Below are 18,127 nucleotides of genomic sequence, written 5' to 3' on the forward strand. Positions count from 1 at the left end.
CAGTCCAATCCCTTCGTCTTCACGGCTGGCTGTTATCCACCATCTCTTGCGAGCGAGAGGCTTTTCTTGCCGAGCAGCAACAGAGATGGCTGGGTACATCAGACAGTCCTCTGCAGCTGTCTACCAGGGAAAGTGGGCCATCTTCTGTGGTTGGTGTCGTAGACGGGGTCTATCTCCTCTCAGAGCCACTCTTCAGCAGGTAGCGGATTTCCTCGTTTTTCTTCGCCGAGAGAAGCTCCTCTCCGTCCCCACAGTCAAAGGATACAGGGCCGCCTTGCCCCTAGTCATGAAACTGAGGGGAGTGGATATCTCGAAGTCGTTCGAGATCTCCCTTCTAATGAGGAGCTTCGAGAGGTCTTGCCCACCCAGGGAACTCAGGCCCCTGGGGTGGGATGTGACTCAAAGTCCTTAGGAGTCTGACTCGAAGTCCCTTCGAGCCACTCATAGAGTCGTTAGACAGGGATCCGACCCTCAAGACCCTCTTCTTGCTGGCCCTGGCATCGGCGAAGAGAGTAATGGAACTTCATGGTAAGCAATCCAGGGGATGGGGATCTGTGACGCTCAATTTCGTCCCGAACTTCGTAGCAAAGACCCAGAATCCTTCAGTCCCTGACGACCGGTTTGAGTCATTCACAATTCCCTCCCTAATGGACTTCACCAACAACGATGTGGATGAGATGCTGCTTTGTCCTGATAGGGCGCTACAGCGCTATCTGAAGAGAACTCAGCATCTCAGGCCTGAGTGTCGACGCCTCTTCATTAGCACCGGGGTGACCAAGAAAGAAGTATCCAAGAACACTCTTTCTTTCTGGCTGCATGAGGTGGTCAGGAGGGCGTACGAAGCTGATGGTAGCAACGACATCTGTAACCTTCATCCGAGAGCCCACGAAGTCAGAGCCATTGGTCCTTCCCTTGCGTTCCGCAAGAACTTCTCCGTGGCGCAGATCCTGAAGGCGGGGGTCTGGACTAACCAGACCACCTTCACCTCCTCCTGCCTTTGGGATATAGCCCACAGGTCCTTGGACACTTTTTCCTTGGGACCCGTGGTGGCTGCTCAACAGGTTGTGTAGCTTACCCTGCACCCGAGCAGACAGAACAGCATTGCATCATTGTGTGACTGCATGAATGGATGAGTGAATGAGAGTGTGACTGGCTTCTCTTCCTCATCTTTTTCTCCCCCTCTACCTGTGGGCAGAGGGACGCAGTCGTCACCACGCTGGAACAGGAGACCGATGCAGGTAAGCTACTCGACCAAAACCCCATCCTATCCCTTTCATTAGGGATAGGAGCGATTATCCACCACTCCCCCCAACAAGGGGGGGGAGTGGAAGCCATCAAGAGACAAACCCATGACTTCATATTGCCTCTTGCAATAGGAACAAGTTCTCGCTTGCTAGTTTTAAGAGGTACGCTGGCCTCCCTCTTATTACTTGGGTCCAGAGGTCTGACCATTGATCCTGTGGTACATACCCTGATCATTGGGCAGAGGCTAGGATCCCTCCCTCTGCTCTTAATATCAGGGAGGGAACCAAGGTTGGACGAACACCATTCTGTTCATTGACTCAGATTCCACCCACCAAGAAGTGAGTCTTCCTATTGTTAAAAGACCGATGGTTTGTATTACGTATCGTAACAAATAACAATTTGTCGAAAATTGTATCTTTCCTAACTATACAAACCTGAGGTCCTTTACACATTGTCCCACCTCATGCCACCCCTCGCTTTGTTTTTTCCTGGGCCTAAAGCAAAGTGATTCTTCACCTCCCAGTCGCACGGTGCGCTGACTGTCAGACAAGCATTTAACTACCGAACTCCCTTGTTCGAAGCTTACGACCGGTTTCAGCTGCCGCAAGTTACATTCCTATTGTTAAAGGACCTCAGGTTTGTATAGTTAGGAAAAATACAATTTTCGGCATTGTTATATCCTTTACATTCACTTATGCATCATCCCCCAAGTAGTAATGTATGATGCACAGCTAATTCTGACAGCCTTGTCTTTTTTTCTGTTAGGTTTAGTAGCAGACAGTTTCAAGAAGTTACGGTAATCATGTGGTTGTATTGCTTTCAGAAGTTTGAACTTTGTACTAATGCTTTCTTGTTTAGCTGGCTCACACAAGACTCATTTCATAATTTATTACTCTTGTCTTGTCTTTTCCCAGGATACTGGTGAGCATGTTAATAGTAACTCTCACTGTTTGACAGCTTTACCTAAAAACCAGTTAGCAGTAATTATTTTGAGCCAGTGATAAGCCTTATTTGCAGTAATTGAATCTGTTGAAGAAATCATTTGTGAATATCATCACAATGTATAAAAAGTGCAATGAGGAAAGGGACAAAGTTTTATTCCATCATTCATAATTATGAAATCCTTATAAAGTTTTTGAATCTGTTGAGACTGAATGTTGTATAATACACATTTGAAAAATAGAAAGTCCATTCAATTATAGCTCAGGCAGTTGTCAGCCAACCCAGCTATATTTGTATCTTCCCAAAAGATGAAGCAAATTATATATATTTTAACCAGCATGTGAAGGCATATATGAATCACTCTTTAAAGTATGTGTAGGACATCACAGAATACTTAATGTACTTTTATAAGAACAAAATATATTAGGTCATGGTATTTACTAATATCTCCATATGGCATTATAGCTTTTATCGATTTTGATGGAGTAAAAAAACAAAAACAAAAAATAGTCAAAAAAATTTTATCATAATTCCAAGAAACTTAATTATGTAAGAAAAATTTTCAAGATGTTAGTTTTGCTAGCATTGATATTTGGCTTGTTCTTTTACAGGAGAGTTAAGGAGCGAACTTTTTACGAAGCTGTGGAGAAAGGGCAGGCTGTGTCTCATGATATGGATTTATACTCTCGAGTTAAAAATAGGAGGAGCAGCAGTAAGGTATTGTTGAAATCTTTTATGTAAAGAATGTGTTTAACATTTATAAAAATTCATTTTATCTGTTTACCTTCTAACAATTACAATAGTCAACTCCCGCCGATTGGCAGTTCAGGATTCACAGCTTCAGCTATTCACAGATTTTTCTATGGAACTTATCTCCAAATTATTCACAGAAAATTCTATATTTCACGGTTTTGTTTTTTTTTTTTTTTATCTAGCAGTACTCACTAATTACTGCATTTTCATGTTTTTGTGACTAAATACATTTTTTATGACAAAAAAGTGATTTAGTACTAATTTTCAAATATAATGTAAATAGCAACATAGTATCAATATTTTTTGTTTTTAATGCATTTAAAAAAAATTTCAGTGCATATTTAAATGCATGTATTTCTTAACTCAGAGAGAGAGAGAGAGAGAGAGAGAGAGAGAGAGAGAATTATGAAAACCTTTGGAAAGAAACGGGTTTGTATGCTTTGCCTTAATAATAAAACGGTATTCTCTCTCCTTTATACAAGAGGAACCTCCTTAATGTCAACCCTCCCCAGCTCCATAGCCTCTCAGAAATTATATTGAAATGATATGAAAGTGATATAGAAATATTAAAATAATATTAAAGTGATACTGAAATATTAAACTGTTACTGTAAAGTGTTTTAGGGTGATAGTTTAAGTTATACGTGTAATTCTCTCTCTCTCTCTCTCTCTCTCTCTCTCTCACAACTCCAGGAAGTTTGCAAAGTCATCATGATACATGTTACAATTTTTCTATTCTATTGAAGTAAGCTCCATGGCAACATGCCATTGGTTGGAGAAGTTGAAAGTACCCAATCACAGAGCTTGTAGCGCAAACCCTGGGTCCCCCCCCCCCCCCCTTTTTCCCCCCCTCTCTCTCTCTCTCTCTCTCTCTCTCTCTCTCTCTCTCTCTCTCTCTCTCTCTCTCATTATGACATGCTATTGGCTGGGATGGTTTGAAATAGCCAACCACAAAGCTCGTATGCATTGTGTATACAGTACTATCTCAAACTTACATTAATTTCCAGAACCCCTCATATAAGGTGAGGATTCATGTAATAAATGCTTATTTCTAGAGTTTAAACCCAAAATATGATAAAATCATGCTCCCAAAGCACTTTGATTTAATTTGAAAGTTAGCTTAATACAGTACCAAAAGAGAGTGATAGAGAGACATGGGCGGTTGTCCTTACATTAAATATCAAAGGAGTGAAATTGTTCATGAATTATTTTGGAGAGCGAGAATAATGCCTTGAGGGAAATTAATCGTGGTCTGTGACAGAGAAAGAGAGATTAGCTTTGGAAAGAGATAGCGAGAGAGAGTAAGTTTTTCTTGCGTCAAATATCAAAAGATGGAAATTCATGATTTATGATGGGGAAAGAGAGAATATTTTCTCCCTTTCCCAGTCATTATGTCAAGATAATTGACAGTTAGGTCCCACCCCCTCCTCACTCCATCCTCAGAGAAGACGGGGAATCCATATTAGTCTTTTACAGTTGTAATTACAGAATGGAAAATGTAAAAAATTAATAACAAAGTAACGTGTTTATTTGTAAAAATAAAGTATATACCCAAAAAATAAACATACATGTTACATCTGAGTGAGAGATAAATATTCACTAATTAGTGTATTTTGATGTTATTTTCATGAATAAATACATTTTTATGATAAAAAAGTTATTTACTAATTTTCAAATATTAATATTGATTAATAGTGTATTAAGTTTAATCAAATTAAATGATATTACGTAAATAATAAAGATAGTAATTCTCTCTCTCTCTCTCTCTCTCTCTCTCTCTCTCTCTCTCTCTCTCTCTCTCTCTCTCTCTCTCTCTCTGTTAGGTATGATAAATAAAATAAATTATTTCGGTACTAATTTTTAAATATTATAAGACTTAATACACTGTTATTACAGTATTTATGCATTTCTATAGTAAGTTATTTACAAAATTAAAGAACAAAATTTTATTTCTCATCTTTCCCTTCAGTTGTGAAGCAGGGGGAAGGGCGGACTTGTCAATAATGTCACATTATTTGACAGAAAGCAACCAGTGACTGCAGTTCCAAATGCTTCTCTCTCTCTCTCTCTCTCTCTCTCTCTCTCTCTCTCTCTCTCTCTCTCTCTCTCTCTCTCTCTCTCTCTCTCAAAGAATTGATAGATAGACAAATAGATATTTTGTTCAGCCATCTCTTCTTTTTTTTATCTCTCTGGAAAAGATATATACATGTATGTATTTATGGGATTGGAAGAAGTGTTTCCTATAGAATTCATTTCAATCTTTTGATATTGTAAGGAGTTATATTCTCTCTCTCTCTCTCTCTCTCTCTCTCTCTCTCTCTCTCTCTCTCATCTCATATTTGAATGATTCATAAATAATTTCACATTTGATGGTCAAATAGTGCTGTTGCCATTCAATGCGCTCTCTCTCTCTCTCTCTCTCTCTCTCTCTCTCTCTCTCTCTCTCTCTCTCTCTCTCTCTCTCTCTCTGTTATTGGCTGGCTGTACGTATGTATTTCTAATGGTAAAATGTTTAAGATGACTTTGAAATTATATTAATATAATTTCAAAAGTTAATTTTATGTAGGATGATACTTTAAGTATACATTTGGTATTTGAACTTTCAAGGTAGGCAGTTATAAGCATTATTAGATTGGGTTCTAAGTATTCCTGGATTCTAACTATTCACGGGGGTCTGGTTTGCATCCTTCGTGAATATAGGGTCCAGTTATAAGTATTTTTAGGGGGTTTATGTGTTTGAACTATTATAATAGTTATAAGCATTTTCAGAGGGTGTGGGTGTCAAGCATTCGCAGATTTTAGCTATTCATGGGTGGGTGTGGTCCCTATCTCCAGCAAATGCCAGGAGGTGACTATACGTACATTGTTTTCCTAATAATAAGAGGGATGTTTTAGATCCTTCACACTCCAGTAACAAAAGATAATTTGCATTTCAGATTTTGAGCAATATTGATACAATTTTGAACTAACGCAACACGTTTCTATCTGTACAGGAACAGCCATCGCCTTCAAAATCTTCATCTTCAAAGACCCGAAGAAGGTAGGCTACAGTACTTTGTGAGAAATAGGTTTTTTATTTTGTGTGCACACCAGGTATCTTACAAATTTAACTCTGCATTAGACCAATAAATTGGGGAAATCAACGATTTGAGTGCTTCATTAAGGGGGCCGGCCGGAACCCCTATATATGGTGGTATAGGGCAAAAAATGCAGTCATGAAAAAATTCATGGAGCTTCATATGGCAATTGAGAATACGTATACGAAATATTTCGTCAAAATTCCTCTTACTTTCGTAGTTACAGGGTAATTAGTAAACATAACTCAATAAGCCTAAAACATTCATCCGTACAAGAAAATGCAATATTTCTTCTGTTATCGTAAATTTTGATACTTATTGCCAAAGAAATTGTGAGAAATGGCATCTGTAGAGATTCCGTGGCTCGCAGAAGCGTCTGAAGCGAGTATCTGGTTCAATCATGAATCAGTTGGACCATAGACTTCAAGTAGATTACACGTTCGAGTTTCACCTCGTGACATTTGCTTGCTTTTACGTATGCTTATGTATGTTTTGGCAAGAAGTACATCATGCCAATGAGGAAAAGACAAGGAAAACATCTCGCTAACATACAGACGAAGAAAAATCGCTCAAGTATTATTACAGAATATCATAATATACGCGTAGTTAGTGAAGAGAGAGGGGAGGGTTGCCTAGTAACACCCCCTTCTTGTCTGACAGCACACGTCACACTGTGCCCAAGGCTACGATCTTTGAGCAAAGAGATCTTCATTTATGATAAATAACATAGTGTTGGTTTTTTAATACCCAAAATGGAATATGAAATTCATAATAATCATGATTTATTAAATTGTCTTTGTAAAAAGAGAGTACACCTTCGAGTTTCACCTTTGACATTCTCTTGCATTTACGTTTGTTTATCTTTGTTTCGACAAGAATGTCATCATGCCAAAGAGGAAAATACAAGGAAAACATCTCGCTAACATACAGAAGAAAATTCGCTGTAATAAGCCGAGTTAGTGAAGGGGAGAGAGGGGTTTACGTAGGAAGGAGTGCCCCATCTTGCCCCAAGCAGTGCCCCAGGCTACGATATATGAGCAAAGGGATCATCATTTATGATTAAATTATGATAAATAAAATAGTTTTGGTTTATTAATACACAAAAAAGAAATATACATTCATAATAATCATTATTTATTAACATTGTCTTTATAGAAATACGAAGGAAAACTTTGAACGCCCGTATCTCAAAACTATACTTATTGACCTTCAAAATCTATCTCCTCACTTAGTTTTGAAGCTATAACATTGGAATTTGGTACATAACTCAGAAAGACATTATAGAACAATCAAATAGAGCCCTTTTTTCCAATTTTTGTTACGTTTTTTTTTTTTTATAAATTTTTTTCTCGTGATTTATAGGGTTTATTTTTTTACCATATTGAAAAATTCATATCTAGCAAAAAAATGACTTTTAGAAAAAAAAAACTCTCCATTTGATTGGAGGTCGACATCAGGTCTATATATGGTAGTAATCCCATTCTTAATATTAAATATCAAAGGAGAAGATAGAATTTGAAAAATGGTTATTTTTGGGATAAATTGCCCTGGCGTCACAAAACCGAAGGTCAGAGGCAAAAATCATATGCGGTTTGGAGATGTCCCAAGTCACCTTATTAAGTGGTATGAATGTCAAAGTCCTGTCGTTAAAAAACGGCATTAGCCGGCCGGCCCCCTTAAGGAATTAGTAATACTGTACATGACTTTACAGTGAGCTTTAATACAGAACACCTGCTGTTATTGCTGTAGCTGAAAACGTAAATTTTATTGCATTGTATTTTACTACTTTTTTAAAAAGCATGATTGGTACTATAGTACAGTCTACTTTTTATCCCCTTTTCTTTTTCATTTGATGATGATTTTTTTGTACAGTATTAAGGGATTTTGACGTAAGGAAAAATCTATTTCTGGGCGATTGGTTCGTGTCGCCAGCGAAATATCCTTTAATCCATTATTTCTAAGGTAAATGTACTAACACATACCAGAGAATAAATAAAATAAAGAAAAGGTCAGTACCACTGACTCGCTCACCCTCCAAGAGGGTGTCGGTATGAACACTATGGCGAGTGAGACCACTACCACGAACCACTTGCCAATAGAAATCTCCTGCAACAAAACCCCCACAAGAGGGGAGCCGACCCACAGAGTGGGCAGCAACTACTACTACTCTATCCCATGCTGCCGACTGCTGCGCCTCTGGTGGCCATCCTGAAGTTAGCAGACAATCTTGAGCACAGGGATGGGTAGGGTGGGATTTCGCTGGCGACACGAACCAATCGCCCAGAAATAGATTTTTCCTTACGTCAAAATCCCTTTTCTGGGCTCAGTTCGTGTCGCTGCGCGAAATCGTACCAGAGAAATAGCACAAGATTGTAAAGAAAATAATTAAATAAATAAATAAGGTCTCAATAAAACATAAAATAAAATAAAGAAATATAATTGCTAAGAAACATACATATACACAATGATACAGAATAGAAATTATTCCTTAAAATTAACTTAAAGTTAACATATATGTACAGGGCTTACATGGAATATATGTTGAACTTAACATCTGTGTATAGTTAATATGTACAAAGTAAATAAAGCAATTATAATAACAAACTGAATTAGAACAAACTTTGACAATAATATAATAAACAAATGTATATGACTTAGTATACAAAACCCGTAACCATTGTAAATGTAGATGTGTCACCCTAGCATAAAAATAAGGGGACCACATCATAGAGATCATTATATACAATCAATTGTGAGTGACCCTAGCAAAAAATATAAGGGGCACTCACTGTACCATCATAAGAGCAGCTAAGACTCAAGGTAAACGTAGATGAACATGGTAGGTATAGACAAAACTGTTGAGTGAGATAGGTAGAAAGGAGAACTGGATCTTCTACTTAAGATTAAGCAGAGTCGGGGGAAACTATGTTACCCGCCGCAACTGCTGAAAATTTCAGAGCTTCCAAGGACTTTAAGTAATGACGCTTAAATACTGTCGGCGATTTCCATCCAGTATACTTCTTTAAATCATCAAAATTCATGTGTTGGAAATAGTTGATTGAGGTGGCAACTGCCCTGACATCATGAGCTTTAGGGAAGGAATCAGGGTTGGCTTGCTTAATAAAGTACAGGATCTGTTGCCTGATACCTTTATAGATAAAGTACCACCTTTTTCTCTCTCTTAAAGAGAGGACCCGACGAGGATGAGGATGTCTGGATAGAAAGGCTCGTAAGGTCGATACTGGACAAAGAGAAACATCTTGTGGAAGGGGTACAACCTTCCACGGTTCCCACCTCATCAAAGGATCCTCATTCTTTGCTATAAAACTACGTTCCGGAGAAAGTAGAACTTCCCCTGTGGGAAGAAATTCAATATGATTCGGATCTCTGGATAACGCCGACAGTTCTGAAATTCTAGCTCCTGAAGCCAAGCTTAATAAAAATAGAGTTTTTCTTAAGAGCATTATAAATGAACATGTCGTATTATCTGTTTCTGAAGCCAGCTTTAGAACATCATTTAAGAACCACGATACTGACGTAGGCCTCACTGAAGGTCTAAGTCTAGCACAAGCCTTGGGAATAGACGAGAAGTAAGAGTCTGTCAAGTCTATGTTGAACCCGAGTTGAAAAATCTTTTTCAAGGCTGACTTGTTTGTCGTAATAGTGCTAGCTGCTAAGCCTTTTTCAAATAAAGATCTGAAAAAGGATATAGCTGAATTGATTGTCATGATTCTAATATCTGATTCTCTCAGGAAGGTTGCTAACTTTTTGACTGCAGCATCATACTGTCTCAAAGTTGAATCTCTTTATCAGATTCCAAGAAAAGAATATTTCGAGGATCAATATTCGCATCTCTTTTTAGCCGCAAACTTCATGAAGTCCATAAAGTTAGGGTTTTGAGAATTCCTGAGGAAGCGAACACAGTCTTCGTTTTGTACTGACTGGGAGAGCCTGGGATTGGGAATTCGAAGAGGACGAAGACCCCAGTTCCAGAATCAGAGGGTACCAATTGCTCTTCGGCCAGTCTGGGGCTACTAGGCTTACTTGACCCTTGAACGTCCTGAGTTTGTTCAGTACCTTCAGGAGAAGATTCACTGGAGGAAAGACATAAATCTTCTCCCAGTTGTTCCAATCTATGGACAGGGCGTCCGTGGCATAGGCCAGAGGGTCCAGGTTGGGGGCCACATAACATGGGAGTTTGTGGTTCGCTTGAGATGCGAATAGATCCACTTGTAGACCTGGAACCCTCCGGAGAATCCATTGGAACAAACTGTTGTCCAGTGACCATTCCGACTCCAGAGGAACTGATCGGGATAGAGCATCTGCTATGACGTTTCTCACTCCAGCTATATGGGTGGAGGAGAGGTGCCAACTGAACTTGTCCGCCAGGGAGAAGATGGCTACCATGACATGATTCAGATGTCGTGACTTGGAGCCTCCCCTGTTTACGTAATGGACTACCACTGCGCTGTCCAAAACTAGTTTTATGTGGGAGTTCTTTGGCGGACGTAACCTTTTCAGAGTCAAGAACACTGCCATTGCTTCTAGTACATTTATGTGAAGCTGGCGGAACTGGGGTGACCAGGTTCCTTGAACCTTCTTGAACTGAGAATATCCTCCCCAGCCGCTTAATGAAGCGTCCGTGTGGATGGTAATCCCCGGAGGAGGAAACTGAAGGGGTACCGATATTGATAGGTTCTTGACTTTTGCCCAAGGGCGTAGACGATTCCGTAGAATCTGTGGGACTGATGATAACTTGTCCCTGGATCTGACATTTGCTCGTGAGCGCCAGATCCTGGTTAGGTCTTTCAGTTTGGCTTTCATCAAGATGTTTGTCACTGATGCAAATTGGAGTGAACCCAGGATTCTTTCCTGGCTTCTCCTTGAAGCATGTTTGTGTCCTAGAAATTGCTTTACTGACTTCGCTATTTCTTTTCTCTTGGCTGATGGAATCGACAGAGTATGGGAGGAAAGATTCCATTGAATGCCCAGCCACTGAAAGTTGGACTCCGGAGTGAGTCTTGATTTTGTCCTGTTTATCTTGAAGCCTAGATACTCCAGGAACTGGATTACTTTCAATGTGGCTTTGCGACATTCCTCGACTGTTGGAGCCCAAATCAACCAATCGTCGAGATACGCTACTACCATAATCCCCTGAGACCTCAGTTGTTGGACGACTACCTCTGCCAACTTCGTGAACACCCTGGGTGCCACGTTTAGACCGAAGGGAACTACCTTGAAGGAGAACGCTTGATCTCCTATCTTGAAGCCCAGATACGGGCGAAAGTGTCTTGCAATAGGGATATGATAGTATGCGTCGTAAGATCGATAGAGGTGGTGACGGCCCCGGGGGACGGGGAGTAAGGTCCGCACCTGCGAGATGGTGAGCATTTTGAACTTGTCGCAGCGAATGGCCAAGTTTAAACGGGATAAGTCTAAGATTACCCTTCTTTTTTGTGAGCCTTTCTTTGGAACGCTGAATAAGCGCCCTTGAAATTTTAATCTGTTGACTCTCGCTATTGCTCCTTTCTGAAGGAGGTCCTCCGCATACTCCGTCAATTCTTTTGATGGAAGTTGAAGGAAAGGTCTGGATGGGGGCGGATTCGCAACCCAACTCCAACCCAGGCCTTTCGACACAATACTTTGTGCCCATTTGCTGAATCCCCACCGGTGCCGGAAGAGAAACAGCCTCCCTCCTACCTTCAAATTCTCATTGCTGCTGGTAACCTCCGCGGCCTCCCCGGAAGTGTTTTCCCCTATTAAGGGAACTTCCTGATCCTTTCTGACGAAAGGATCCCTTACCTCTGCCTCCCCTACCCGAGCGGTCATACTGCTGAAAGGCCTGGCCTTCGAACACTTGGTTGAAGGCTGGGGAGACAGCGTAAGAGGTGGAAGGTTGAGGCTGGGGGGAAATCACATAGATGGGCTGTGATTGACCTTTGGAGGTAGAGGGTTGGGCTGCCTGCACCAACGGAACAGTCGAAACAGGCTGGGCGAAGCGTTGTTGTTTCTTCTGATAAGGCTGGAAACGTCTGGGTTTCCTCTGAGCCTTACCCCTTGCTGCCTGGTCTTGGCGTCTCTTTGCAGTGAGACCCCAACGATCCTTAAGGCTTTGGTTAAGCCTTGTCGCCTCCGCCTGGACCTCCTTTACCATTGCATCAGGGAAGAGGTCTGCTCCCCAGATGTTGGATGAAAGCAACTTATTCGGTTCATGACGAATAGTTGCTTCCTGGAGGACATGCTTCCGACAGTTAGTCCTGGCTGTGGCGAACTCAAACATGTCAGACTGAAACCGTTTGAGTCAGAGTCTTGGTGAGAAGCTTAAAGAGTGGCTCAGAACCGTAAGAAATGGTAGCCACTTCCGTCATGGCCATGGTGTTAATGGACCTGGCTAGCCTAGTCTTGGCCTCAAACTCCGCCTGAATGAGGCTGTCCGGAAGTCTAGGCAGCTTCTCACCAAACTGATCCATAGCACAGTCTGGCTTGAGTTTGCCCGCCGAAAAGGTGTTGGGTAGATCTTCCCACAATTCTCCAAGTGAGGGGAGCAAAGGAGATGTGGGGTCTGCTTCCCTTAGCTGTGGTAATGACTCCCCCTTCTGGGCCGCTGGGATAGTAACCGTAGCTATCTTGGTAAGGAAAGGAAGCGGAGTTCCCTCTTCCATCGTGAAAATGGTGAAGGGACTCTTAAAAGGTTGAATTTTCGTGTTCGAACAATCCATGTCCTCTAAACACCTGAGCCATTCTCTTTGAGCCTGGTCACGTGAGTAGAGGACTGTCTCCTTAGGGACCTTGTCATCTCTAGTCATGGCTGCGTCAGTGAGTCTGGCGTAGCCAATGAACGGTGGCTGTAGACCCTCCGGGTAGAACTCGAAGTCCTCAATCCTTCGAGTCCCACACTCCGGAATAGAAATAAGGCCGTCCTGGAAGGGGGCGTATGACGCCACCCTCCAGGGGTTATTCATAGAGAACGGAGGCAGAGAGTCATGAGGTGGAAGCTGAGCTATTCCTGTGCCGAAGGGTGGGGGAGTAGCTAGAGGAGCCTGGCTAAGTTCGGCGATGATGTTATCCTGGGAGGTGATCCTGTCGGACAACCGGGAGAACATCTGCTCCATACTGTTTTTAAGAGAGCCGACCAAATCCCCCATGTGCTGCAACAGACCAGCATTGGGATCCAAAGCCGGAGCTGCTGCGGAGGTGGTTGGGTAACTCTGAACAGGTACCAAGGGGAGAGAAGAAACAGCTGACTCCGCCGGAGTATGTGGTCTCTCCTTGGAGGACCTGCTCCTTGAGGATTTGGAGCCGGACCCAGAAGCTCTAGACCTCTCTGCTCTGGGGTTCGTAGCCGGAGACTTACGAGATGTTGACGCCGACGAATTCCTTTTGGACGACGACGACGTCTTGCTCAGGGTTTTTACAACCGTCTGTCCCTTGACCTTAGGTCGTACTGAAGCATCAGGAGAAGTATAAAGGAGCTCAGCTCCTGTAAAGCCTTGGAAGGAAGCTGGAGAGTTAGCAGGAGTAGAAGACCCAGTGGCGCCCAAGGGAAGCCCTTGGGCGTCCAACGTACCTACCTCGACCAACAGGTCGTCAACACCTACCATTGGCTCTATATTCAGATCAAGTGTCGCGACTTCCGACGAGATATCTTGGCCTGGTTCGTTCAACGAAGCGGCGAGCTGTTGCTGAATCGCCGCCATAGTCGGGGCTGCCTCTGCCGGGTCGACGTAACCCGTTGACTTGCCGCCGGGGAAGATTAGGACAGCCAACCTCTTCTCCAGAATGTAGGGCTGTCCCTTGGCGGCGTTCTTGCCGAAACCGCCGACCCAAGCCCTCAGGGTTGCCAGGGCGGTATCTCTAACGGCGGGAGCCTGGAAGAGAGGGCATTCGTTAGTTTTAAGTTTAGACTTAAGATTAAAACTTAAGTAATAGGCTTAGTCTAAAGACATAGGGGATGCAAGATCCCATATAAAACAAGCTTAAGTTTAAAATAAGAGATTAAAATTAAACTTAAGAACTACAACCTTTGTTGGGATTAGCGAACAGAGTTGGGAATACTTACCCCGTCCAAGAGCTGGCTCACCAGATCGTAGCAAATGGTGCAGGTTTCGTGGAACCAAACTTGTAGATTCCCGTGCGGAGTCGCGCATGGAGCATGGGATCTGCAGACTTCATGCCCACAGGGGTCCTGGAGCATGGCATTGCATCCTGGATGCTCACAGTTGGTGGTCTGTAAGTGAAAAGATACATGAGCATCGTAAAAGACATCACTTACAGGCTAGTAGGCTAAAGAACTCCGCTGCATGCCGGAGCGCAAAAAATTTTTGGGCATAACCCCTCCCTTACCGCCTGAATAGGCTAGAACCCCGGAGAGGTCCGGTGTGATAACGTAGGTAACGGAGGGATTCGGCTTAAGCTAGCTTAAATTAAACTTACTATAGTTTAAATCAAATACTAAACACTTAAACCTAAAGCCCTAGAACGTACCGGAATAAATCCGGTGCGCGGCGGTGTTCGTGTCGCGATATCAGCGAGACGGGGTGGTTAGGAAAGACCAACTGTACGCCTGCAGTCCGCCCGCAAGGGTGAACTAGCAACTCTCCACGTGAATGCCGGAGCTCCGGTAAAATAAAGAGGACCAGTAAGCCGGGAAAGAGCGAGAGGGCGAAACAGGCTCGAGCTAACAACGGAGCGACGGAGTAACGACGGGGGGGGAAGGCCAGTCCCCCCCTTAGTCATCCGAGCGCGCCGTGAAGCAAGAGAACGGTCACGTCCAGTCCTGGGTCTGTCCAGCCCCCCCTACTCCCTCCGCCTAGGGAGAGAGGGGGGCAGGCACGGGTATGTGGAGCGAGCGAGGACAGACCTACCCCCCCCCCCCCCCAGCCCTATGGAAGAGCGGGAGGAGGGTAAGGTGACTGGACAGGCGCCTGGCTGCTCCGTGATCACATGGTGACCACGGAGCGGTAACATGCGAATACAATGAAACAACATAGCCTAGGTTAAAGCAACCAACTAATCAGTGAGATGCTATACAGAAGCAACCGAACTGATGAGAGGAAGCAATAAATGGTGGAGACCAATGAGATACGGAACCTAGGCTACGTAATATGCCAGACGCCGTAAGCTACCTAAAATATAAAATAATCAAAATTTACGTAACGTAAAGAAAGAAAATAAATCAGTAGGAGAAAAAATCCAGGAGTGTACGACTAACCCGAAAGAAAGTCTACCCCAACTCAAACAAAGCTAGCCGGGGCCGATAACTTAAGAGCCGTGGCTAGGGTCTGGATGGAGGATGCCTATGCAAGGTAAAGAAGGCATGCATGCATGACATAAACCCAGTAGGCTGGACCCCTAACGTAAATAGATAACTAACAATAGAGCGTAAGGTAATAAGGGAAGGTTCTAGGTATGGAAGACCCAGAACGAACCCGCCACGAGGCAGAACCATGCTGCCATGCTTCCGACCAAGAGCCAGTATTTATACCTAAAAAACGGCAAATACTGACTCAAGGCCGGAAAAAACCCAATAGCAATAATAACTGATTACTTAACTTAGCTGCTGCGATGGCTGCACGCTCCATAATTAGTAAATCCAAGGTAGGGGCACAAAAAACACAGAGCAAAAAAGGGCACGTGTGTACGCGGTGCGCTAACTGAAAAGGATGTCCACCAGAGGCGCAGCAGTCGGCAGCATGGGATAGAGTAGTAGTAGTTGCTGCCCACTCTGTGGGTCGGCTCCCCTCTTGTGGGGGTTTTGTTGTAGGAGATTTCTATTGGCAAGTGGTTCGTGGTAGTGGTCTCACTCGCCATAGTGTTCATACCGACACCCTCTTGGAGGGTGAGCGAGTCAGTGGTACTGACCTTTTCTTTATTTTATTTATTCTCTGGTATGTGTTAGTACATTTACCTTAGAAATAATGGATTAAAGGATATTTCGCGCAGCGACACGAACTGAGCCCAGAAAAGCTACTTTGCATTGCCATGAACAATATTTGTTCTTTAATTACTGATTTGTACAATGAGTAATTTGGTGTATTACTATGCTAAGATGTTGAAGTTATATAAATGTCAAGGTACCCCTAAGGTAAACACTGGAAATTTGTCTTTCTATGATGGTCACCCATATTTATGTTCCACTGATCTTCAAAGGCTAACGTCCTCCATGTGGTATTTGCAGTTGATAAATTGCAGCCTAGTTGATGAACTATGGCAGATTAATTTCAGCAAGAATAAGTATAAAATAAATACAAAAATATTAAGAAAGTTTTTTGCACTCACATGGAAGAATGGAGACTAAGAAGCCAGGGAAGGCAGCTGGCCCAAGTTGCTATATGTATATCAATCAGTTTCAATAATTTTTTTATTACCTGCTTAATCACTTTTACATTAACTTGTATCTATATCTACCTTTCCACTGTAACCCTTAATATCATATGCAATTCTTTAGTGTAAATATTTTCACAAATACAGTATTACTTGCTTGCTTATATTCAGTGGTACCTCGAGATACGAAATTAATCCATTCCGAGGCGGCCTTCGTATCATGAGTTTTTCGTATCTTGAACCGCATTTTACATGTAAAATGGCTAATCCATTCCAACCCCTCCAAAAATACCCCAGTAAATTTCATAATAAAGCCAAATTGACCTGTAAACAATGAAATACTACAACAATTTGGACCATTCAATACCTAACTTAATACATACTGCTAATATGTACTACATAGTACCTGTAAATAAAGTGTATTAGTGTACATGGTATACAAGAAATACTGTACGTATGTAGTAAAATGTGGAAGCTTACCTTTCGAGTGAGGCTATCTCCGAAAGTGGCGACAGAGGAGGAAGACAAACGGCAGATACATACACTTAACTTTACGAAACACAAAAAAATGTCAGGAAAACATAAACTAAACTTTACGAAACACATTAACAAAACTGTAACACTTAACTTGACAAAAACTTAAAATACAAATTTCAACTTCTTCACCACTTTTTTTTTTCATAGTATCACTTGGTTCTTCCTTTTTGCCTGCTCATACTAAAGGCCTCTTTAAAAAATAACTATCCAAGGAAGATTGCTTATGCCTGTTTTTGTCAATGTTCCTGAAACGACTCAGGCAAACGTCATCAAACTGTGCAAGCATATGACCTGTGTAAGCCTTTTTGGGGTGTCTCTTTTCTGCGAATGATTGCACCTTATGAAAAGCAGCTAGAGCATCCTTCATTTCTGCTGTTGTCATAGAGTCGTCGTCGTCCTCTCGCCGCTGCTAGAGAACTCTTCTTGAACGACGTTATGTTGCATGGCCTCCAACTCCTTCAGGTCATCCATCGTAAGCTCCTGTTGGTGCTCCTCAAGAAGGTCATTAATATCATCCTCGTCGACGACCAGCCCCATGGACTTGCCGAGTGCAACGATCTCGTCAAGATCTGGTTGCGAAACAGTTTCAGGATCGTCAACTGTTCCTGAATCTGCAGCACCAGCTTCACCCACGTCGAATCCCTCGAAGTCTCGGGCTGATGCAGCATCAGGCCAGAGTTTCCTCCACAAGAAATTCAAGGTTCGCCTCGAAACCTCCTGCCAAGCTTGGTCGATGAGTTGGATGCATATCACAATATTGAAATGCTCCTTCCAAAATTCATGCAAGGTGAGGTTTGTGGTATCGGTGATGTCGAAACATCTCTTGAAAAGATGTTTCGTATACAGCTTCTTAAAGTTCGATATCACTTGCTGTTCCATGGGCTAGAGGAGAGGGTTGGTGTTAGGCGGAAGATAAAGAACCTTGATAAACAAATACTCCACTAGGATATCTTCCTCGAGGCCAGTAGGGTGAGCAGGGGCATTGTCCAACACCAGCAGACATTTCAGAGGGAGGCGATTCTCTTCCAAGAATTTCTTCACTGTCGGGCCGAAACACAGATTTACCCACTCGGTGAACAAATCGTTACCCAGGCTTTCGCATTAGCCCTCCACATCACTGGAAGCTTCTCCTTAAGCACTTTGTGGGCCTTGAAGGCTCGAGGAGTCTCCGAATGATACACAAGTAGGGGCTTCACCTTGCAATCCCCACTGGCATTCAAACAAAGTGCGAGCGTAAGCTTGTCTTTTATA

At 42.6% G+C, this 18,127-nt stretch overlaps 1 protein-coding gene across 1 annotated transcript in view; it reads left to right on the forward strand.

Annotated features, from left to right (window-relative positions):
- LOC135210744 (M-phase phosphoprotein 8-like) overlaps positions 1–18,127 on the forward strand; it is a 317,022-nt gene that overhangs the window by 240,274 nt on the left and 58,621 nt on the right. The window contains exons 6-7 of the mRNA XM_064243573.1: positions 2,799–2,904; positions 5,933–5,979. Coding sequence (XP_064099643.1) covers positions 2,799–2,904; positions 5,933–5,979 — 153 coding nt within the window. The remainder of the gene's footprint in view (positions 1–2,798; positions 2,905–5,932; positions 5,980–18,127) is intronic.

The sequence above is a fragment of the Macrobrachium nipponense genome, chromosome 4, assembly GCF_015104395.2.
Source record: "Macrobrachium nipponense isolate FS-2020 chromosome 4, ASM1510439v2, whole genome shotgun sequence".
In the NCBI taxonomy this organism is placed as follows: Eukaryota; Metazoa; Arthropoda; class Malacostraca; order Decapoda; family Palaemonidae; genus Macrobrachium; species Macrobrachium nipponense.